At 28.4% G+C, this 26,209-nt stretch overlaps 1 protein-coding gene across 1 annotated transcript in view; it reads left to right on the plus strand.

Annotated features, from left to right (window-relative positions):
- Positions 1-11,828: 11,828 nt before the first annotated feature.
- LOC100212844 (KICSTOR complex protein kaptin) overlaps positions 11,829-26,209 on the plus strand; it is a 28,774-nt gene continuing 14,393 nt past the window's right edge. Inside the window, exons 1-4 of the mRNA XM_065805052.1 lie at positions 11,829-12,264; positions 12,336-12,433; positions 18,556-18,649; positions 21,117-21,171. Of these exons, the coding sequence (XP_065661124.1) occupies positions 11,973-12,264; positions 12,336-12,433; positions 18,556-18,649; positions 21,117-21,171 (539 nt within the window). The 5' untranslated portion in view covers positions 11,829-11,972. The remainder of the gene's footprint in view (positions 12,265-12,335; positions 12,434-18,555; positions 18,650-21,116; positions 21,172-26,209) is intronic.

A 26,209-nucleotide genomic window follows, 5' to 3' on the forward strand; every position in this document is an offset into this window, starting at 1 on the left:
GAATACAGAAATACAGAATATAGAAAAAGAGAAATTGTTAAAAAAGAAATAGTATCGAAAATCCAAAAAGCAGAATAATCTCGAAATAGCTTAAAAGAGAATAATATCGAAAAGGGACTTACCGGAATAACATCGAAATTGTGAAAAAAGGAATACTGTCGAAAATTCAAAAAACGGAATTAAATCGAAGTTGTAAAAAAAAGAATAATATCGAAAGAGGACTTTCCGGAATAATATCGAAATTGTGAAAAAGGAATAAAATCAAACAGGGACTCTCCGGAATAATATCGAAAATGTGAAACAATGAATAGGTTAAAAATTCCAAAAGCAGGATAAATAGAAGGCCAGTATTTTGCGGTTTTAAATTAAAGTGTAGTAATTATACTGTATAATTGTATAATTTATTCAATATAAACTAAAAGTTCTATTAGTGAAACAAAAAATATTGAATGTTGTGTTGTTGGCTATTTACAAAACAATTTAAAACAAGATGTTTTGATTTTATTTACATTTAATGCCAACAAACCATAAAAAGTTACAAATTTTTTAGTCAAAATCAATAAAGACTTACAAACCATAAAAAGTTTAAAGGATAAAGTTGTTTGTAAACATGTAAAACTTTATGTCAACTCAGTCATCTGTTATATGTGCAAAAAAATTTAAAGAAAAAAACTTACTTTAAAACAAGAAGAGCAGGATAAAAGATCCTGCTTAATAAAGCAATTAAAAAAGCTAATTAAAAAATCCTGAATAATAAAACAAGGAGAACATGCTAAAAGATCCTTTTTAATAAAAGATTATAAACAATACCCGTGCCGGCAGCATTCTTAGTGGCATGTGCCATAGCATAAAGTTCACCGGTGTTTTTAGCAGTCACCCACGCTTCCCCAAGCTTCATTGTTATAATTGATTTGTAGCTTAGGTGTCTATAAAATTAATTTATTAAAAATCAGGTGCGGATACGTGCGGTATCCAAAATTATAGATAAAAAAGTGTTAAAAGTCAGAAAACAAAAAACCGCTTTTTATCATGGTTTCAGACTATAATTGTTTATAACAATAGTTTTGCATAATTTATTTTGTCAATTTTTTATTGAGAATTAATTTTGATGGACATGCATTCTATTATTGGTATTATTATTGGTTGTTGTAGACGAAATAAAAAGCCAAATACACTGTTTACTGTCATCTATAATTAACAAATGTTGTAAAGGAATACAAGAGAAACATGAACTTTTTTAAACTACGATAGATGGAAAAGTGGCTCAGGTATTAAAGGATACGCTTTTTTCGTCTACATGCACAATATGTGGAGCTACTCCACGATAAATGAAAAATTTAACTAAAATGTCTGCTTGGCTCGAAAATGAAAGTTCGTATCAATAAAGACTGTCGACATTACATGCCTGGGTTCGGTGTATGGAAATGATATTACATATTTCCTACCACCTGATTTCCAAACATGGTCAGTTAAAAATGAAGAAAAAAAACGACAAAAGAAGCAGAAGAAGACCTTGGTACAGAAACGTTTTCGTGATCAGCTAGGGTTAATCGTTTACAAACCGATACAAGTAAGTGGTAATACTAATGATCGTAATTCTCAGCATCGAGGAAGATACTTTGCAGCTTTTGAAAGTCGACCTATAATTTATTCCGTAAAAACTCACTGTATAAAAATACCACTTTACATTTGTGTAAAATTTATTTTTACTCCAAAAGAAAATTTTTAAATTAATTTTTATTATGTAATACTGTATACAGCTATTTCATCTCTTACCACCCATGTCAAACTTCGAACAATGTTTTGGATTTCTTTACAATTTTTTTTGATATGGAAGATGAAGAAATAAAAAGTTGTTTTAATTTTCATAATAAATTTAAAGATGGTAACTTCTGTGATATCAAGGCGCGGAATTGTATGAAGAAATAATTTCTTTGAAAATAATCGTAAAAGACAAAAAGCAGCCCGAAGAACTCCTAATTTTTTTATATAAATACAACTTGGAGAAGTCTTTTCCAAATGTCGCCACGAGTTTAAAACTTTTTCTAACAATTCCAGTTTCCGTTGCTTCAGGAGAGCGAAGTTTCTCAAAACTAAAAATAATTAAAAATTACCTGAGGACATCCATGACACATGAACGTCTCAGTAATGTTTCAATTATTGCAATAGAAAGTGACATTGCGGATTCGTTAAATATTCAAGAAGCAAATGAACAGTTCGCCACTGAAAATTAATTAATTTTTAATTTCATTTTAATATGTGAATGTTAACGTTTCATGTAATTTTGTAAATATAAATTAAAAATTACTACCAGCACGCAGCCGGCGAAATGCCCAGGCACGGCCCTGGGAGTAGCAGTTGCTACCCTTGGCAACCCCTTTTCGGCGTGCCTCTTAATACTAGAAATATTTTATAATAGAATGAAATGTCATTTTGAAGATAAAATGTTTACAACAAAATTTGATCTAAAAATTGAAAAATTATTTTAAAATGAATTACAAATAATCAATCAATCAATAATCAATATAAACAAAAAAAAACATAAGGATGAAATAAAAAATATTTTTTTCAATGAAAATTTAAATCAAGTTGCAAATTAACGCAACTATTTTGAATAATACCTTGAGTTTTTGCTGTTTTATTTTTCTTTGAACTTTTCTTTTTTATATACTTTTTTTTTTCTTTTAATTTTTGAGTGCAAACCAATATAAATTGTATTAACACCAAAATATTTTTGAGAAAAAGGTATATATAGGAGTGGCCTTTAATTATTGTTATTTAATGTAAAAGTATAGATTTCTTGTGTTCTTTTTATTGGACATCATTTCGCTATCCTGCGCGTGGTAAAAACCGCTTTTTTTTGAAAGTATCAAAAAATATTTTTGCTGACGGCCTATAGGCTGTCATCAAAAATACAGTTGAAAATAAATGCATACATTAGTTACTATAATAACTCATGTATGCATTTATTTTCAACTGTTCAACCTTTTATATATTTTATTGGGAAATGCACTTATCATCATGTAGAACCTAAATTTATATTTTAGCTTTTATTATGTGGCTGTAATTTTAGTTTTATTTCGTCTTTTTAAAAGTCGCTCTCCCACTTCTCCTTAACAGTTTTGCGTTATTTTATTGCGGAAAGTTCTCAAACATTTTCGGTACATTTTAAGATTTTTTATAGTTTTCAAAATAAAAATATTGATACGTGTAAGCGGTTTATAATTTTAGTTTTAGTTTTTATACAGTGATTTAAAACAAAATTTAAAAAGAGAGACCTTTATTAAAGCTATATTTGATTTGTTTCATCATTGTTGTTTGGAGCAAATTGATAATTCTTTTTGCATCAATAATTTTCGTACACTTCATAGGTGTATAAAAAAAATGTCAATACCCAGATGCTAATTTTCAAAATACACTGAGCACTTATCTAAAGACCTGTTCCGATATGTTATATGGCCTTACATCAGCTTAAGTAAGAGCTCTAGGTATCTCATGGTGTAAAGCAACATCATTTAAAATTTTTAATCTTGATGAGACAGGTTTTACTAGTGTGCAAAAACTCCTCGTGTCATTGCATCAAAGAGAACAAAGTAAGTCGGGCAAAAACATCTAGAGAAAGAGGTGAACTACACGGTTACGTGTGTTCAAGGTGTTCATGCTAAAGAAAAAAAGTGTAGACGCGTGATAGTATATGAACACCTATTAGGTGTTGCCGTAAAAAGGTGTTGATGCAAAAAAAAGTGTTCATAATACATTAATAACTAATAGGTGTTGCGGTTAAAAGGTGTTCATTCAAATAAAGGTGTTCATGTTGGATTAATACCCTAATGTTTGAATAAGGCGTTTGTGAATGTTTAAATATTCAACAAAAAAACATGATCTTTTTTAACATTTATGTTTACTTATGATTATGTTTACTTATAAAGATTTTAAATAACCTAAAGTTTTTTGGGTTCTAGGAAAAAATTTCCCGCAAAAAATAAAATTAAAAAAAATACATTGCTTTGAAATTGATAGATGGCCTGCCCAAACCAAAACCCTTAGTCAATGTAGCGACACTCCTTGCATGTGCTACCTATTCGTCAGTGAATGTATGTTCATCCTTTGCATGTTCTATCAATTTGTCAATCAATTTATGAAAAATGTAGGATTAAGGCTCAGTTTGCATTATAATACGCATGTATAAAATATTTACATTATAAACAACTATTATATTGATATATCGTTAATTTTATGCGCTGTAAAAAAAATCCAGGGGGATATTTTTGGGGGGGATTTTTCCACGGGAAATTTTTTCCTGCTACCGTTTTTTGAAAAGACTTTTTCAAAAGCACACATATATTTTAAAAAACAACTTTTTAATATGATTTTTATATTATATACACATTTAGACTATGAATATACAAGTAAATGTTATGTTAATAAATATAATAAGCGAAAAATACTTTTATTTTGTATTTTGTAACTTTAAAAATGTATAAGATTGCTTATAATTTGTTAGCGCTGCTTTCGACTTTACCAGTTTTTTTACAATTAAACACATTGCTGTGCTGACTTACGAAATTGACAAATAAGTATCCACTTTTCACGCATGATGAACGATTCTCTGAAAATAAACAAACTGACTTAATTAAACCAACCAGGTTTGGTTCTATATAATCGAGAAATCTTTGAAACATGTTTTAAACATTTGTCTTTTAAATAAATGAACAACTTAAAAATTGTGTATGGTGACAAAGTTTCTCCTAAATCATAACCACAGAACATCACAAAGGGTACTTTATTTCACGTGTCATAATAACTTTTTTATGTCCAGGGTCATCACGCAAATTAGTTTCATCATTGTTCCAAATGTTACAAGGAGGAAATCCTTCAAGTTCAAGTTTAATGTTTTCAAAATTAAATTCTAATTCTTTTTTGTTTATAGCTGCAGTTAGAAAAATTGCATGTTCTTTTTTATGTTTGATGCAACTTGAAACCAATCACCAGTTATATTGTTTAAAATTTACTAAGCAGCAACTAACATTTTTACATCAAGTTTATCTAATGGAAGTTCTTAACTACACATTATTATACATAATTTATTAAAAAAGTATTTTTTTTTTAAAAACCACCTAGCTACAATAAATGATTAGGCCAATTTATAATAGTTATGCTATTTATAATAGTTAAACTATTATTATGAGTATAAATAATACTATTATTTACATGGTCAATGTTACCCCAAAAGATAATAAACTTTCAGGGTAACTTTGACTAACCTGTATAAAAACAAAGAATGCTGTTATTTGAGCTCAAAAAACTTACATCTTATTTGAAAATTTTTCTTGTAAATTGATGGAAAACTGTGTTGTTTGCTCAAGTTTTGATCTTTGCCCAGACAACATTTTTTTTTAAATTGCGAAAAATATATCTTTCCCTCGCGTTCTAAGCAATAAAAAGAAGCAATTACTGGTTTATTATTAGTTTTTTTCTTTCTTTTTATTTTTATTTCTTTCGTATTCTCATATTATTTCGTTTTACTTTACGGTTTTTAAATCTGTATAAATCAGTATCCTTTTTGCAATATTATCTGCTAGCAACATTTTGCTATATAATTTAGCAAAAATATATTCCAAAACGTAAATTAACTTAGACCCGTTTAGATTTAGTACATGGGAATTTTTTTTTTTCTTCTAGTTTTTACCTAGGTGCCCCAAGAAGTCCTTACGGTCTTATGACAGAGCAACGCGGATGAGCATTTAATTGGAAGTTCACGTCTCCTTCCGAACCGATGTCGCAATACTTGCTTGCGGTGGGGTTTGAACCCCGGATCCTTTGTTTCTGAGGCAAGTGCGCTATTATCAACTTCTTAAACTATCAAGAAGTTTATTGGTTGAAGCACTACTTAACAAAATTTGTAGCAAAGAAGTAACACCATAACAAAATTTGTTTTACTATTTTTATTATTTATTAATTACAGTACTTTAAGCAAAAAGTTAAAAAAAATTTTTTAAATATACCCGGTGCTGGGTACATCAACAAAATGGCCGATTCCGGGTACACAGTATATATATATATATATATATATATATATATATATATATATATATATATATATATATATATATATATATATATATATATATATATATATATATAATTTAAATGATAAAAATATTCAACTACTTTTGATCATAATAAATTTGACGGTAGTGAGATGACTAACTACCAACGAATTTGCATACAAAAGACACAAAAAAAAGCCATCACATATATTTTTCTCTTCAAATAAATAACATTTTATTTTTAACAATTCATGCGCATTAAGCATCTTTTTACATCATCACCTTTTTACGCCGACACCTTTTCTTTTTAATAACTTTCAATTCCCTTTATTTTAAATAGTTGGAGTTTTTTTGTCTTCAACAATTATATTGTATGAATAAGCAATAACGCCTGTGTATATGCTACTTACTGTTGTTCCAATTACAATCTGAAATAATTTGACTTAATATATTTTCAGTAGAAATATTGTACAATGTGGTGGTAAAATGGAGCCTTATTGCACGCGTTGAGTCAGAAATGATTTGATTTATGTCCAAGATATGATACACCAGTAGTACCTGAGTGGTATAATGATTGTAGTGCGTATACTGCTGATAGCGGTAAATTTTTGTTGTAATAAAGCTTTTCAAACAACAAGCCCCAGTTACAGCTAGCGAATGCCTTACTTGCATCTATACTATATATATAAAATTGATGAGTTATTATTATTGCAGTGTTTTATTGTTTCACTCAAAATGAATTCTGCATGAAATGTTGAACTATTTCGATTGAAATCAAATTGATGAGAGTGTCTATCTAATAATTTCGGGCATACTTGCATAATAATATATTCGAAGAGCTTTGTCAAAATAGGTATGATACTAATTCCGCGATAGTTATCTGGGTTATCAAGAAATTTTTTATAAGATTTGACAATTGGATTAATAATGGAAGATGATAAGTACTCTGGGACCGCTCCATTTTTAAAAATTGTATTATAAAATTTCAAAAGCAATTAGGAGGTCGTTTTTGAAAGAGTATTTAAGATCCTTTTTAGTAATTCTACAGGAATCATGTGATCTATTAGACTTAAGTATACAAATACAAATTTTAATGTCGGAATTTGATAAAACTATTTGATTAGGTTCATTTAAACTAGTTGTGTAATATAACGGTGTACGAACTTGAGTTAGTAATTGTGGAAATATTAAGAGTCGTATTAAAGTTTTGTCAAAATTCTTCAACAATTTTTTTTCTATCTTATTTTTACTAATAGTGAAAATACGAGTGTGGTAGTTGATTTAATTCTTCGGATATTGTTCCAAAATTTTCGAGGATTAGTTTTCTAAAAATAATTAATGTTTTACGTAACTTTATTGATTTTTAAGTTATGAGCTGCTTTTACAGTTTTACGGAGATTTTTATGTGCAAGTTTGTATTTATTAAAAAAAATGCATTCCTGAAATCTGTTGTAGTTTGATTTTTTCCATTCCTTTAAGTGGAAGGAAAAAATACCTTTGCTCAATTTGATTTCTGGCGTCCATCATGATTTAGAGCAAATGCAGAACTCCTTTTGTTGAAAACATTCTTCCATTGCTAGAAGAACAGCATTTTATTTTTTTCACATGTTGTTTGAGTTTCTTTTTCTATTGCTCTTCCAATAAAAGTGCATTCCTTAAAAAAATCAGAGAGATTCTGATTATATATTTTGATAAAATCGTTATCATTACAAGCATAATGAGGGGTTGTATTGTATTTTTTAAGTATATTATTTATAATTGGTGTTAAATTTTCTTTTAAGATTAATATTTGTAGCGATGGGTAAATGGTCACTTTTGTTTAAATGTAAAAGGAGGAATAACTTGATAGTTAATAAAACATATCGATGACTCCTTTAAAACTGCAATGTGATTGATAAAAGATGAATTATTCAGTGTTTTATGTTTATAGGTATAGATAGGACCAGTACCATTAATTATATCAAAAAAAGAGCTCATTTAATTCAAGAAAATTAGATAAATGCTTAGAAAAGTTATTAAGACAGCTTTTGTTGTTTTTTGTAATTTCACTATTTAATTATCGAAGTTCGTTATATTTGCCTTACAGTAAGCAAAGATCTTCCCGAATTTTTATGTTATCTGATTGCAGTCTCTTTATGCAGTCATTAAATTCGAGAGAATATTTACGTCTGAAATATGCGTAGTTATTTGTTCATTAATTATTTTTGAATTATTGAATAGTTTAGTTAAATCTTTGTGAAGCCGTTTTTCAACAAGAGATATTAAATATCACCTAAACGTGTAGAAACCTTGTATCTTTTGCGAAGACTTTTGTTAACGGTTCATTAGCATAAAAATTAATGTTTAAGGAAGAAAAATGTTGTAGTTCAAAGATCTTTAGGATCTCTGTAAACAAAAGACCTCAGAGATTAAATTTGTCTTCCAAGGAAGACATATTTAATCTTAGAGAATTTAATGTTTCAAAACTCCAACAGGATCCTGTTGGAGTTTTGAAAACTCTTTAATAATTATATCTTTAGAATGAGAGCAAATTTTTTCCACATTAATAACGTAATTTTCAAAGAGATTCTTATAACTATTCAAAAACAAAAATAACTCAACATTTTTTAATTTTTCTCGGCGCCATTTAAAAAAACTTTTTATGTAATAAAAAACCTCCTTAAACGCGTCTGTTCACTTCCGAGCCTTTGCGCGTTGTGAAAATTCAAAAAAAAAAATTAAAATGGTAGAAACTTTTAAGTTTTGCCGTAACATTTTTACTATTAGGTTAGTAAAAAAGTTATAAAGTTTATTGAGTAGCTGCATTGGATTTCCTTGCTTAAAAATTGTTTTGCAAGTATTGTTAAAACGGCAAACCACTACAATTGATTCATTTTGTTCACATCTCTCAGATAAAATTGTGCAAGTTCTCAAGCTTTTTTTTAAATGGAAAGATCATCATTATCTAACCAGACGAATTAAAACATATTGCCAACCATCCTGCTTGCATAAAATCTTTGAACTAATCTCCTGGATTAGACCATATCAACCAACATTAAAACGTTCAATTTAAATTCTTTCGTTTGGTTGTCGCGGAAACGGGCTGTGCTTGATGCCTCATCGTGATAGCGCTTTAGTTAACGCTTTCTTTTAGTGACGAGTTTAATTTTGAATCCTACTGGTCCAACTACAGCTACAATCTCTTAAGAAATTTGCAACCAAAAGCCCCAAATCCGATTAAGATTTTCCAGCAGCTGTCCAATCAAACGTAGTTCGTCATCAATTGTGATGTCTTCAGATTGTATAAGACGACTAACGTCGTTAACAAAAGTAAAGGTTTTGTACCAAATCGTAATTAGCAGTACAAATTCAAAAGATAATAATCATTTTTTTTTAGTTTCTTGCTTGTCTTAGCTGCTAACTGGTCAGATCTAGGTTATCCATGGCATGTTTAAGGGCTGTCAACATTTCGCTCGGTTTGGTCAAGTCGGTACGAAAGCTCCATTTTGTCATTGATAGTCTATGCAGTGAAATATCTGTCGCTCAAGAGAGGATCTTCTATTGGGTAAAACTTGCACAAAAAATATGTACCAAGGTTCAACATTTTCAAAGAATACTTTGATCTCAATGGCCGATTCAACTGTGTGCACACCAACTAAAATAAGACTGTGAGCGGTACAGAAAACGTGCAGAGCTTCCAAATAATTTTGTCTTAATCAGACTTGGGCTGCATTGTAAGTACATGACACATTATCGTGTACCTGACCGCGGCAGTTTCAAATATCCATACCTAACCTTGAAATTACATTAGTGAAAAGCTTGGAAATATTGACTCCTTTCTTTATCTCAAAAGCTTTAACAACCACGAATCATTTTTTGATTTGTCAACAATAAGTTTCTCTTTCATAGATGAGGAAACGAATAACAAAGGTTATCTATTCAGTGTAAGATATATTGGGGGTACCATTGACTATGATTGTAAAATAGATGCTATCCCGGATTTCAACAGCTGCACTTCGGATGACACCACCATGTTCTATGATAAACTCATTTTGAGACAACGATCTTGTTGATGGCGTCTTGCATTTTCAGAGTGGGATTCAATGACGGGGTTATGGCGACCAATAATCTCCATACCAGCAAGAAAGTTTCTACATTCTTTCCCATTCAAGTGTGTTGTTTCACCTGCAAACGTAATTGTATATAATAACTATTATTATATAGTTAAAATTATTATATAAATAATTAAAATTGATATTGAAAAAAGTTTATAACGAGTTTCGTCGAAAAGCTAAACTCCTAGAAGGCAAGAATAAAGTGACATCAGCAATTCCATGAAGAACTGCCACACATTGGAGCTGATAAGACGAATGCCTTACCAGCTCCACCGGTAATTATTACCAAGTCAGGTTGATCATCGCATTCTCTACTGTTACATAAAGTTTCTCCTTCTGACTCCGATGAGCCACTTTGAAATTCATTTAGCTCAGCTTTAGGGGTATCACACGGATCCACAGTCCTTCGAATCACACATATTGAGTGCAGTAAATTACACAATTTGAGAGCAGTAAAGATGCAAAAACTCAAATATTTGATAACTGGCTGGGTCCTGGTAGAGGCAAAGCGGTTTATTTGTCTCAAAAAGGCGACGCTATGATTTTCTCTTTTACTTCAACATTCAAATACTACTTAAAAAAGTTTCGCTTTTAACGTAAAATTGACAACAAAAGTCTGATTTGCTTCAACTTCTTCAACAAATACGTTGCTCACCCATGGAACGCACAACCTAACGAAATTGTCAGTACTTTCAATGTAGACTGCTTCGATGAGTCAGTGTCGACTGATCAGCTACCATTGTTATTACCTCAGCGCATCATCTTCCATGCAATAGAGCACGAGCTATCATGGCTAATTTTTCATGGGCTTACGGAATGCCCGGTTCCGTTAAATTCAACTACAACTAAATCCTATTTTTTTCGTAAAAAATAGTTTATAATTAATTATAATAACAGAATTTAAAACTTAAATTACTTTTTTTCATGTTCGTTTTAATTCCGAATGCTAAACTTTAGTCACTAAAATATTTTCTATTTATTGTAAAAAAAACAACAAAAAAAAAAAACCAACGGATCATCCTGTGCCTCTTCAAACTTGATGCCTGGGTCAATTTGCCCCTTTTGTCCTGATGCTACCCCTCTCTGGCGTGCCTGTTCAGTTCACTCTGGTTTTCATTTTTTTTTTTTTTTTATTAAATTACCATTTAGTTTCAAATAAAGTTATGTGCACGCTTAAAACCAAATTCAACCTCCATCTTTTAATTTGTTTAATATTTAATATTTCTTTAGAATAGTATTTTTATTTTTTAATTTTAAATTTGTAAATTTTAATACTTTTAGAAATAATGTTTACTAGTTAATTACTTTTATTTAAATCGTTTTCAATTTTACTTCTCTACCTTAGAGTTTATTAAATGATTATACGCCGCATAACTGCAGGATATTACAAACCACTAAACACTTTTTATTCTAACAATATTAGCGAAATACCACTAAACAGTACAATTTGGGGTCAAGCAACAGTTAAAATAATTTTTTCGCTTGTTGCGCTCTCATTAGTGAAGACTTTATAAATATGAGGAATATTTATTGACTTCAGTACACACATAGACTATCTTATAGCCTGATGCTACAAAGGAATGTGCTCCTACATTAACTGAGGGTTTGGCATGGGGCAGCAATTTCTTTTTTAAATTATCCAAATAAATAATTCTAATGGTAAAAAGTCTCCACTGACGAGAGCGGAGCAAACGAAAAAATCAAATTATTTTAGGCCGCTTAACTGTAGGGTTACCGAATTTAGTTTAAAAATAATTTAGTCTAACAATATTAACAAATTAACACTAAACAATATTTGGTCAACAATTTAATTTTCCTCAATTTAGTTATGTTAAATTTTTGTGAAGACGACGAACAGCGTGAGACCGTACAGAAAACGGTAGAAGGTCATAAGAATGAGTACAAGGAAATATTCTATATTAATAACAATGGATCACAATCAAATATTTATTGCAGTGCTAAACTACGTTATCCTGCTACAACTCAGGAAAGATTACTTATTGGTACCTTGAAAGGCAAAGTTTCTTGTTTGGAAAGAAATGAAAATATAGATTGTCAGAATGAGTTTCATAGTTGTCATGATATGCGAGCTAGAGAAGTGTATTTCTCTTACATTCCAGGTAAAAGGCCTTCATTTAATACAATAGTTGTTTCTGTTAAACTTAAAATATGACATACAGCATAATTTTAGGTGATGCAGAAATTATATCAATGGATTCATTTTATCGTCACCAAAGCATTGAAAGAAGCAAATGTCTGGTTGTTGGTGTTACTCTTATACTTTTAAAGGTGAGTAAAAATTGTTTTTATTAAAGCTTAAAGAGCTTTCTCAAACACAAATGTTTTCAAGCCAATTCTTTTTTAAGAGTAGATACAATCAGCAGAGCAGAGCAGGTTGGCTGAGCAGATCATTTATATGGTACAAACGGCATTGTGGATTATTAAATCAGTTAAATTATTATAAATAATCTGCCAAATAATTTGGCAGATCACATGCAATCAAAGCACTCTAAATTAAAAGTTAACCCTAGAATGAAACAAGCATTTAGACACTTGAGTATTTTGCACAAATATTTTTTTTTTTAGGTAATAAACACCTTTTTAATAAAAAATGTGATCTGCCATACTCTGATATGTGATCTGCCAATTAATTCGGCAAATAAAATCTTAGAATTAGATGGTAAAACATACCATTGGTAGTTCTATATTAACTTTTTACTACCAACCTTCAATCAATCGCGACACATTGTATCTATATTGAATTTTTTTACCATTAAATTTCAATATGAAGTGCATCATTTTTCGTAGCATATTTGGCTAAAAAGCTAAAAAGAAAGAAAGATCATTAAATAAATAAGTATGTTATTATTAAATAATAAAATTCTTAATCTATTAAATATATATTGAATATATAATAAATTATAATATTCTGTATCAAATCATAATATTCAAATATCACTGATTTAAAAAAAAATAAAGAATCCAATTTGTTAAGTGTGCATCATTTTATATTGTTCTTTGTAATTACTGTTGAGGTCTATGGTGGTGAGCTTCCTGTTAATAAATAGCGACTATAATTTTACTAAACAGATATGTACTATTTATTTAGCAAAAATGTCAAACAAAAGTTTTTATAATTTTTGGGTAGTATTAGCTGAAAAATAATATTCGAAATGGCCAAAATTTCTTTATTTTTTTAAATTTGTGTAGCCTTTTAAAATTTTGCTGGCTCTAAATATTTGAATTGATTTACACCCTTTTTTATATTTTATAAGATTTTGAGAGTTCTTCCTAGGAATTCCTAGGATCTTTTTATATTTCGTATTTCCTGTTACCAGGGAATATTACCATAATTTCCCGGGAAAAAATTAAAATTAAAGAATTACTTATGTATATATTTTATTACATTAGGATAATTATTTATTTAAAATAAAAATATATAAATGTCCACAAAGCTAATTAATGCCTATAGTCTGACTTTAGAATTCATCTATACAGGGCGCAATTTAATGGTCGGACATTGACATTGTCCGGCTAAAACGTCAGATGGTCTGATCAATTTAAAAAGTAATCGGACATTTTGACTGAGGGGAATTGAGTTCTTGAAAATAAATACTTTATCATTAAAATTAATAAAGAATAAACAAAACAATTCATTATAAAAAAGTAAATAAATTAGTTTTAAATTAAAACTCAAAATACTCGAAGTGAAAATTCCTTTTTGTTATGTTTTTAATTGCATTTGAAAATAATTACTTTAAGGCTTATCTTTTGAAATGCTTTATTAAAGTTACACAAAACGCCTTTTACAAATTACTTTTATTGATTGTTTAATAAATGAACAAAATTTATTTAAATTATTGAAAAGTGAAATTAAGTTATTAAAAAAAAAACACAATGTCTTTTAGTTGTTTAAGAATTATTTTCAAAAAGTTGCAAAAAAAATTTGTTTATTAAAATAATGTAGTCTTTTTAAATTGGTAATTTTTAATCATTTCATGCTTTGATTAATAAATCAAATAAAAAAAAAAACTTTTAAACAATTCTTTGTAAAAATAGAAAATAAAAAATAAAACAATGAAGCAATTAAATCACGAGAAGATTTAATTTAACTTATTCATAATTTAAAGTAACTTAAAAAAAAGAATCTTTTGAAAAATTTTAAGAAAGATATGGAATAATAGTTTCAAGTGTTTGAAATTATCATAAAAATGCATTCTTACTAAAAAAAATATAAATATAACATTTAATTTACACATAATGCGTTTGTTTTAAACAATCATTATAGTTAAGTTTTGATTTTATTTAAAGCCTTCGCATAAAAAATTATTCGTAATGTAATAATTTTTTTCTATTGGATTTAAATAGTTAAAACATTGTAACAGCTGTCGTCAAATTGTATATAAAAAAAAAGCATTATTAAATATACAATATTGAATTGAAACTATTTGATTAAAAAAAAATCTGCGATGAAATATTCTAAATAATAAGGAAAGAAACTTCACTTGACTATCGTTAAATAAATTGAATAACATGACACAAATTTCGATTGCATAATTCAGTTCCAAAAAAGTTGTAAAAATTATATTTCAAAAATTTGATTGGACACTGTCCAATCCAAACAAGTTTAGATCGGACATTTTATCCAGGACTTTGTATAAAATTAAGTTGAGCTTGCCTATAATATAGAAAAATGTAAAAATCAAATCATAATTATTTTAATTAAGCATGATTTAAAATAAAGATAAAAATATTTAATTTAAAAATAAAAATATGATTAAAAAAAAAACATAAATTTCAAATACAAAACCCTAGTTACTCTTTAAAGTTTGTAATTAAATTTATTATTCAAGAAATTTTAAATAGCATTCAGTTCTCCACATATTGACAAGTTAAGTAAGTTTTAAAATATTCGTAATATTTTTTTTAAACTCAAAAGTAATTTCTTTGTTCTAATATAATTTCTAGTATAGTTTTTTTCATTTAGAATTGCTGAAACGTTATTTTAATCATGGCTGGTTCAGTGTGGAATTATTTTTCAAAGGAAAAAGAAGGCAAACAAGCCAAGTGTTTAAGATGTCCGAACAAATTATTAAGTTGTAAGGGCTCGTCTACCAGTGGATTAATAAGACATTTACAACATATTTATAACATTAATATCAAGAAAAGAAACTCAAATAATAATCAAATTGCTGGTTCAAATAACTGAGACAATCCCTGCTAAATCGAGTAAGTCCCTTGCATCATTTTTTTCTAAGAAACAGTCTTTAGCAGAGGTAGTGGCCAGACTTGCGGTCATTGATAGATTTTTAATTCACAGAATATGCAAAAGTGAGTTCATTCGTCAAGCCTTAAGTAAAAAACAATATCATCCAAGGCTCGAATTAAGTGATCGTGAATTCCAATATCTGGAAATATTTCTGGTCATTAAATTTTTAGTTTATTAAAACCATGAACACTGTTTTAATGAAATGGTCAATTTATCATGTTGCAAAAATTAATGAAAAAACAAAACAATTTTACTAGTGCAAAAATAATAGCAGACAAAACTTACATATTTTTAATTATTGTTTTTTTAAACACCAGGTAATTTAAGGATTATGAATAAAAAAAAGTTGTAAGACTAAAATTATTGTTATTAATAATAATAATTTTTGTCTTACAACTTTTAAAAGTTTCGGTAATTTAAAATCAACCAATAAAAAATTATGATAAAGCTGTTTGCGCATTCTATCAAACATTAATATCAACGATTGTTTAGGGGGAAAGTTTAAGGAATTATTTATTTAAATACTTATGTTTTAAATTAGAAATTGTTAATAAAAATAATAATAAAAAAGATATATTTTAGAATAAGTTATTAGAGTTTTTTTGTTTTGTTTTAAAATAACTATAAAAAGTTTAAATAGGTTTTATATATTTTTAAACTTCTCTGTTATTTAATTTTGAATAAATATCTGCAAAAGAGTTACGAACATTCAATTTATAAGAAAATATTAAATAAGATTTAAATAAGATATAAAAGTTTTTTATATCTTATTTAATGATTTCTTTTATATAAAATATTTGATCACCGCTCAATTCCTTTAGACTTTTATGATTAGCTGTTGTTTTTTAATAATTGTATTATACTTTATCATGCTTTATTTTTCTAGTTTTATCTGATGATTTATAAAATGAATTAAAATATTGAAGTTTAAATCATAATCTTTAATAATACTGAAAATAATAGTAATAATATGGTTTTACAATAAGATTTTATATCATAATTCAAGATCAACATAAATATTTTTTTAATTGAATAACAGCTATTGAGTTTAGTGATCAGAACAGCTTTACGGTCTTTAAAAAGCCCGGAAGCATTTCTAGATGTTGCAATTCACTATCGCTTAATTTGAGCCCTGTCTTCTTTTAAAAGGTTAAAACAAATTGATGAAACTTATTTATGAATATTGTGCTATGGCAAAAAATAAATTTATTGTTAAAATAAAATCACATAAAGAAAAAGTGGAAAGTTTAGTCTAATGTTTGGTAAGCGGCCAAGTCTATGCAATCGAAGGTATTTGAATATCAATATTCATTTCAATAAGTTATTTGTTAATCTAGGACTGGTTAAAATTCATGGAAGCTGTACAGCTGAAGTAACAGTTGACCTAGTTAAAGAGAAACTATCAGAGTTTGCAATTATCTCAGATTTTGTTGCATTAATCACTGATACTGTTGCAGTAATGATCAAATTTTGTAGATTATCTGGGTTTATACACCAATTATGTTACAACCACAGCATACACTTGGCTGTAATGGACGTTATTTAAAAAAAAAAAAAATTTTTTTAATGTTTGTCGCATTGATTTTTTATAAAATGAATCTAGATTTTCCAGTGGTAACTCGAATCTGAAAGTGATAATCTAAACGATTTCGATCTGCAAATATGTGAAAGAGTAGATATAAATGCAGCTTTACAAATGGTTAGAAAAATAGTCAAGTTTTTTAAATGTTTGCCTAAAAGAAATTCCATTTTACAAGACTATGTAAAAGTAGAGCACGGAATTGAACTTAATTTACTGCTAGATTGCCGGACCAGATGGAACAGCATTGTGACAATGATTGAAAGATTTTTAAAAGTGATGGATGCAGTGAAAAAAGCATTAAATGAGTTGAACTCCCTAGAGATATTTAGAGATATTTATGTTTCAGTTTAAAAATGTTTCCTACGTTCTTCAACCAATTGAAATAGCTGCAGAAGCATTAGGTGATACAAATGTGCTAACAGCTGATGCAATTTTAAATTTTTTATTTGATTCCATGCGTATCCACAATGATGCAATTTCAGTGGAGATGTTGCTTGCTCTATCTCTTTACGTTAAAGAGCGAAGAAATCAATATCTTGTGTTAAATACCTCCAAAAGCGCGATTTACATTCAACTGCTACTCCTGAGCTACCTTCTACAAAAGCTGCTATTATTCGTTATGAAATTAAAAGTGAATCCTCTGAAGCGAATAATTGCATAACATTTATAAATATTAAAGACAGATTGATGATAGCTATAAATGCATGATATAAACCTTAAAAGTGTGTTTTAACTAAAGATTCTAACAAAAAGACCTCAAAAAAGAATTTCAAATGTATGAGAATACTGGAAGTATTACAAATAATTTAAAAAAGCTGCTTGATGTCTTAACTTGCATACAACCAACCTCAATAGAAAGCGAGAGAGTATTTTCATTGTTGTCTTATTTTTTCTCAAAACAAAGATTATCACTTAGTGACTCATCTCTAGACTGAATAAAACAAATATTATTTTCAAAATCAGAATATTATTCTGCTTCTTTTGAAAAACTTTCAACAATATTAGCACTCATCAAGAAATTAAAATCCAAAGAGGAATCAAAAAATTTTAAAGTCACTCCACCCTAATGTATACATATACTAATTTTGTATATACATACAAATTTGAAATAAAATAAAATAATTAATAAAATAACATTTTAAAAATGAATGTCATTTTCTTAATAAAAGTTGGTCTCGTGTTTTTATATTTGTTTAAGAAAGGATTTATTCCCGGTAATTTGGGAAATTATTTTTAAATTTCCCGTATCCCGGAATCAAAAAAATGTCGGAAATTGATGATACCCTCTATTTTGTATCATAATTTACTCATGCTAAATGAAACATAAATCTCTTTGACTTAAGTTGTAACCAAATTTATCAATTGAATGAAATTTAATATTTATTTTGTTTATTTTTATTTGCTTATTATATTTCTATACTTATTTCTATTTCCTACTTGTAAAAAAAAAAAAAATTAAACTTTTATAGTTCAAATGTTTGCGCTGATGACTTTTACAGCTCAAACATTTCTACTAATGACTTTTATCAAGAAAACTGATGAAGAGATTTTACTTTTAAGCCAAATGACTCTTCTGCATACGAGCCCCAGCACTATTTTAATATCTATATTGCTTTGGAGCCTGGTACAGAGTTTGATCTTGATAAACTTGCTCGTAAGTTTTTTTTCTCGTTGAATTTTATTATCAGGTACTGGTTCTTAATATAACAAATCAAAAATATTGCAAAATAAAAAAAATAAAGTTACTTGCTTGATAAATGATAAATTGTTTGTAAGGTATTACATCATTACTATAATTGTTTGAAATGTTTCAAAAAATGAATAATTGCATTGATGTTATAGTTTAACGGTCTCCAAAATAGGAACCACTATCTTTCTTTGAGCTGTTGACAAGTTTTGTATGGAATGTAATCTAAAGAATAAAAGCCTGTCTTGAAAAATAATACTTAAAAAACAAAAATTGCTTAGATCAAACAAACAAACCACAACCAAAATTTGTTTTTATTCTTGCTGCTTTTAATTATGATTGCAAAAAAATAGTTTTAATTCTTATTTGAACTCTAAAGATCCTTCTTATTTAACTAATAAGGTAGGATGCATTTGCTGTTATAACTAATGAGGTAGGATGCATGTTACTGTTATAACTAATGAGGTAGGATATGCATATTAATGTTTTAACTAATGAGGTAGGGTGCAAAGTCATTACTCTTGTTTATTTTTATTCAGTATACTTGTTAACAGTCTGTTGTATGTTGTGGTGATCTTGTTTGGTTTATATTATGATAAAAAGAATATCAGGAAATCTTTGAATCAGAAAACATACAGTTTCTACCTGAATATATATCTACTTGTATAGTTTTATATTGATGAACTGAGTAGGTGCACTACTCTATTCTATTTTCCCAAACCAAAAATTTAGCTAAAAACTCCAATATTAATTGCTGTTGTATGACAAAACTTAAATCATTTGATGAAGAATTTTCTTCATCAAATAAATTTATATTGGAAGAATTTAAATTGTTTTTTGAAGAGACTAAATTTATTATTTTAAAGACCTTTGAATATTTGATAGATTATTTTAAAGACTGCCAGAATTTGAAATGGTAAAAGCTTGGTGTTTCAGAAGTATTAGTAGCCTTCAGGGGTTTTAGTAAACCATAATGCACTAGAAAAGCTATTCTAGGGAAGCCAACAACTCATAAAGTTGTTCTGCTTTTCTTTGTTTCTTTTGCAAGTTTTTCAACCTTCACATTTTTGAAAATCGTTTTGGAAAAAGCTTTTAAAAAAAATCAGAAAATTTAAATATAAATGAATTTGAAGCTATTAAGTAACATTTATTTAACTCATCAAAATGATCGTCAATGCTGCTAAAGTTTTTTTAAAAGTTTTTTTTATAAATATGTTTACTGTTTGACTAGTATTAAAAATTAGTATCTATTGTCAGCTTTTCTGTTTTTGTATTAATAAAATTCTTTTGTTATTGTTGTTGTTTTATTTCATGTTTTGAAAGCCTTAGACTTTGATTTTTTTACTTTTTTTTTCTTTTCTTTTAAGTGTAATTTTTAATTGCTTATTTTTAGAATATGTGATTTGTGATTTATTTTAGGATATTTCTATCTTTCTGCTTACTGTTTTTTTTTGGCTATTATCTTTGAATTACCTTGTTTAAATATTCTTTTTTCTTCTCACAATATTATTATTGTAGTTATTATTGATATTATAATTAATTTTATTTTTATTAGGTTGATATCACTCTATTTTGACATCACACCTATTGAAATCAAGCTAATAATATTAGTCAGTTAGTGTCACTCTATTGTAGAGCTAAGTTTGTGGTTGTGTCACTCTATTGTGGTACTAAGCTTGTGGTTGTGTCGTCAGTCAATTTGAGTTTAAAAAGTGCTGAGTGTTGTGCAGCAGGTTAATAACAGCTGTTCACTTATAGCTAATCAGAGAAATTACAGATATTTTTAAGTAAAAAGTTTTTTCTCTTTGGTTGGACTAGAGAAATTCCAATAATTTAATGTTTAAAAGAATATCTATGCTCTAGTTTCATAAATCTTTTTCAGTTACCAATTTTGATTAAAAATATCATTAAAAACATAATATAATATATATTGGAAATCTATAAAAATAGATGTGATAAAAAGTTAGAACTTAATAAACTTTTTACTATGAAATTTTGTACCATGTTTGATTCTCAGTGATGACCTTCATTAATAATTGGTACAAATCGCAACTCTTAGATTGTCACATTAACAATATAATATAAAAATCAGTTGCAAGAATATAATCTCAAAAATTATTCTTATAATTATTGTGAATAATCTTTTGATTTTTTTTTTTTTTGTATCTTTTTGATTTTTTATTTACTTTAATTTGATTTTCTTGTATTCTGAATATCATAAAAATTTACTTGTATCCATTATGTTTTACATATTAGATTATTGGAAGGAGACATTAAACGGGTTTTAGGACTGAGGATAGTTTTCTGGGCAACATGAGTTTAACAACTCAAAGAAAAAATAGTTTTTGACCATTGTTATAGTCATTCTTTTTAAGGATGTATTTTTTTAATTTTAATATTTTTTAAAGTTTTAAATGCTATTAAATAAATTTAGAGGTTTGTCAACATCAGCGGCTTGATTTTGCACCTTATCATCTTCATCATGCAGAGTGAGTCAATAGCTTTTTTTTTTTATCTTTAATAAATTATATTATAGTATTAGAAATTAAATAAATTTTGTATTGCAAGTTGTGTTTTTGCATGTCATTTTAACACTTGTCAGGAATGAATTGTTTATAAGTTATAAATTATGTTAATACTGTAGTTTCAGGTAGTAAGTGACCAGAGCCCCGGCCCCGGCCCCTGCTAAAAATGAGACTTTGTAAGCCTGGCCCTGGCAAAATTACAAGATTGAGCAGAAGTTGATAGCCGGGGCTAGAAAAAAATTTAAAATACTTTTTGTATTATAATTTTACATTTACATATACTATTTATTACATACTGGCATATATTTATATATTTTTAAACTCTAATTTACTTTCAACAAGATTGCAAGCAACCACTATTATGTTATGAGCTACTTTAAAATAACGGACAGGTTAAAATACTAGAAAATAGTTAACTGAAGACTTGAAAAATTGCAGGATGTATTAAAAATGAAAGCATGAAGATGGGGAAGAGTTAAAAGGCTTTTTTGATGTACGAGGACAAATAACTGAATTAATAAAAGTTTTTATAACTTGAAGAGACAGTACAGATAGAGTAAAAGGATGTAGCTTGTTGAATAAGAAGCCAATTAAGAGTGAGTTTTGGTTTATCGTAATAGTGATGATAGCTTATTTGAACAATAATCATGATAGTATTTGTAGAAAAAAGAAAGAAATGCAACCTTACAACAATTGGAGAATCAGGCCTTCCCAGGAGAGGCGTGCGGTCGCACGCCTTGAGTGAACACGGATATTTTTTTTTTTTTGGATAACTCGGCCACGCTTTTTTAGCATATATTAAAAATAACGCATTTTTAAAAAGGCGCTGAAAAAATCAAATTAAATTCGTTGTATTATTTTGTAATTTTTTTAATAATTTATTCTTTTCATTAATAAGGAAATAATAACATAAAAATAATATATATATATATTTTTTTTGGATTTTTTTTTCTTATAACAAAATTTTTTTTTTTTTATTTTACATATTTTTTTTTCTAATTTTAAATTTTTTCGCATACTTAAATTTTTTAGCATACGTCTTTTTAAATTTTTTCGCATTACTAAATTTTTTCGCATACGTCTTTCTACAAAAAATAACTTCTAAGTTCTAGAAGAATTATTATCTACAAGGTTTAAGATAAGCACACGAACGTTTAGCTCATTCGGTTAAAACATTACATAGAGCCGTGGAGACCCGGGTTCGCATCCCGCTTCAGCAGAGAATATTTTTCAAAATAGATTAAAAAATTTTCGGTCACATTTTCTGTTTATTTTTTCGACTTGTCTCAAATATCGTTGCTGAAAAAATCAACACCTAAAAATATATTATAAATAGTTATAATATAAATAAATAAAAAATAAATATAAATAAATAAATTTTTTTTTTATGTTTACTAGACATAAAAAAAAAATTGTAATAAGAAAAGAAAAAAAAATTTTAAATAAGTATAAATATATATATATTTCATTTTTATGTTCATATTTTTATATTAATAATAAGAATAAATTATGAATAAAAATAATAAAATAATACGACAATTTAGTTAGGTTTTTTCAGCGCCTTTTTAAAAATGCGTCATTAATATATGCTAAAAAACCGTGGCCAAACTCTCAAAAAATATATATATATGCGTGGTCACTCAAAGCGACCGACCGCACGCCTCTCCTGGGAAGGCCTGAGAATGGTTCAAGCTTGGCAGATAAAGCAGGTCTAACTACATATACAATGTGCCTTTAGACTTTGTCTGAGAGTAAGAGGGTTGTTATTTGTTAATATAGGAATGCCAACAATATTGCAATATTTTTTTGCAGTAAATAAATGAGTCCAGCTTCTGTATCTAAAGTGATTTCCTGCCTAGACTCTTCTACAGCTTGTGGCCCGGACAACATACCTGTTATTGTCTTGCAGAAGTGTTCTCCAGAGCTATCGTCTATACTCTCAAAACTATTCGACAAGTGCTTATTAGAGTCTTGTTTTCCAGCCTGCTGGAAATCACTTTATCATCTGTTATCCCTATCTTCAAAAATTCTGGAGAGCGATCTGATTCGTTCAACTACTGTCCCATTAGTCTTCATATCATAAGCAAGGTTTTTGAATCTTTAATTAACAAACACTTAATTTCTCATCTTGAATCTAATAACTTACTTTCTGACCATCAATATGGATTTCGATCTTCTCGTTCTACAGCTGATTCGCTAACAGTAATAACTGATAAGTTTTATTGTGCATTAGATAAAGGTGGAGAGTTTAAGGCCATCGCTCTTGACATTTCAAAAGCCTATGATAAAGTTTGGCATGCTGGTCTTCTCCATATGCTTTCTCCATATGGTGTATCTGGCAACATCTTTAAGATTATTAAATCCTTCCTTTCCAATCGTAGCATAAAAGTTGTCCTCGATGGACAGCACTCTTCTTCTTATTCTGTAACTTCAGGGGTTCCTCAAGGTTCTATCCTTGGCCTTATACTCTTTTTAATTTACATTAACGATGGCTGGTGAACTTCAATACAGATAAAACTCAATCTTTTTTTAGCCAATCGTTATCGCAACAATTTAGATCTTCCTATATTTATGAATGGTAATGCACTTGATGAGTCATCTACCTTTCATCTTCTAGGATTAACTCTTACTTTCGATCTTTCTTGAAACCATATATCAAATCAGTTTCAAAATTAGCATCTGATAAGGTTGCATCTCTTTATCGAGATCGACACTTTCTTACTTTGGATTCTATTCTCTATCTCTATAAATCTCAAATCCGGTCTTGTATGGAATACTGTTGCCATATCTGGGGTGGTTCTTCTAATGATGCCCTTTCTCTTTTAGACAAGATGCAAAAATGCATTGTAAACATAGTTGGACTTGCTCTTGCAGCTAACCTCCAACCATTATCACATCGTTGTAATGTTGCTTCTCTTTCTCTTTTCTACAAATACTATAATTGGCACTGCTCTAAAGAGCTAGCCTCTCTTGTGCCATCTACTAAAATTCATTCTCGTGTTACTCGTCATTCAATTAAGTCTCATCCTTTTTCTGTGACTGTTCCTTAGTGCTCCAAAAACGCTTATTCGTCTAGTTTTTTTTCTCGAACATCAGTTCTTTGGAATTCGCTTCCTTCATCTTGCTTTCCTGATTCATATAATTTGCAATCCTTTAAGTCGTTTGTCAATTGTTATCTTACTCTACAACCTTCATCTTTTCTCTTCCAGTAACTTCCAACTTTAATTAGTGGTTGCTTGCAACCTTGTTGGAAGCGAAGATGTTTTTTTTTTAAAAAAAAAAATTTTGTTGCCTTAAAAAATTTAAGTCCACTGCAAGCCTTAGGCTGTTACAGAAGAGAGGTCAGATTAAAAACTGGCACTTGTTCTAAGCAATCAAAAAGTGAAGATTTGTTATCAAGACAAAGTTGAGTCCTTAGCTAATAGGGGTACTTTAGATGTAAAATCTTCATGAAGATTGATATTGTAGACAAGAAACATTACAGGAGCAAAGATAGAACTTTGAGATCCCCTTAAAGTTACTTAAAATAAAGTAGAGTGTAGGCCTGCAGAATTAAAGAATAACTTTAATTCTGCAGTTAGAAAAAAATAATTTATTAATCTCAAAAACTTTATATAAAGAAACTAATAACAGAGTGAAGACAAATTGTAGGATAGTTGGAGAGGTCAAAGTGTTTTTTAGAGTTTTGAAAAAATGGAAACACTTAGTACTTTTTAAAAGTTTAGCAAAAATTGAAGAGAATTCTGGAAAGCACTTTTTTAAGACTATGATGGAAATCTTGTCTGGAGCACAAACTGTAGAAGTGTTCAATTGAGAATTAGCTTCAACATTAGAAGCCATAGTGATTTTAATGTTTAACAATGGGTTAATCTGTTTAACTCGCAGGAAGAGTGTGGCCATTAGATTCAAGAGTTAAATTAGAGTAAGATTTTTTTCCAAAAAACTCTGCCTTATTCTGGGGAGAAGTAAAAAGTCAGACCCATAAATTAGAGCTTAAATGTTAATCTTACTTTAGTTAATGACACTGTTGAAGACTTACCAAAAGTCTCTAGATCCTAACATCTGAGATAAGAAACAAGATTTAGTAAACTTAGATTAACAGAGCTTAACATCAGACAGGACCTTTTTAAGTTGGCTTCTTGGAATAATAAAAGGACATTTGTTTATAAGAGAGATGTTCTCGTAAAAAAGATAAAAAAAAAGAAAAGATTAATGTTTAATAAAGCAACTGCTCAAGATGGTAAAAAATTTGGAGTAGAATGAGGCTTGACTTAATATTAAAGTGAAGGAATAGAAGCTTCCAAACTTTTATTCCAGAAGGAATAAAAGCTACCAAGATGCGCTTTATGCATACACATTATGAGTATAAACATATATTTTTGCTATTTATTTAGGTGCTGGCAAATAGTATTCTTTCATATTTATATAAAATTTAGTATTTATATGGTGTAGTCTTTGCCAAAATAGAAGATGATCAGATGAATGTGTGGTGTGACTCTAACATGATAAGAAAAGGAGGCATAGTCTTAGACAGATTAGAAAAAAGCGTCTTATCGGACAATGTTTGTTAGAGAAGATTAAAGTGATTTAGGTATCAGTATGTAGAGAGGTAGAAGCTTCAGGAGAAAATGGTAGTAGAAAAAGTAAAAAAACTTGAAGAGAGTGCCTTATATATTGTATGAATGAGGTTTAGTTAAAGAAAGAAAATGCTCTAGATTGTTTATATTAGATAAACAGCATAAATGAGGAAAGCTAAAGCCTGATGATGGTAACAACGATGATGATGATGATGATTGTGATGATGGTAATGATGATGATAATGGTGATAATTATCATGGTTATGATCATGATGGTAACGATGATTATGATGATCATATTGATCATAATGATGTTTATATATGCATATATATACAAAATATAACATGAATTTTGAATAAAAAATATATACTTTAGGATGTATAATTGTTTATGCAGCCCTGGTCACAAACCGGGCCCTGGCTAT

This window comes from Hydra vulgaris, chromosome 09, assembly GCF_038396675.1.
Source record: "Hydra vulgaris chromosome 09, alternate assembly HydraT2T_AEP".
In the NCBI taxonomy this organism is placed as follows: domain Eukaryota; kingdom Metazoa; phylum Cnidaria; class Hydrozoa; order Anthoathecata; family Hydridae; genus Hydra; species Hydra vulgaris.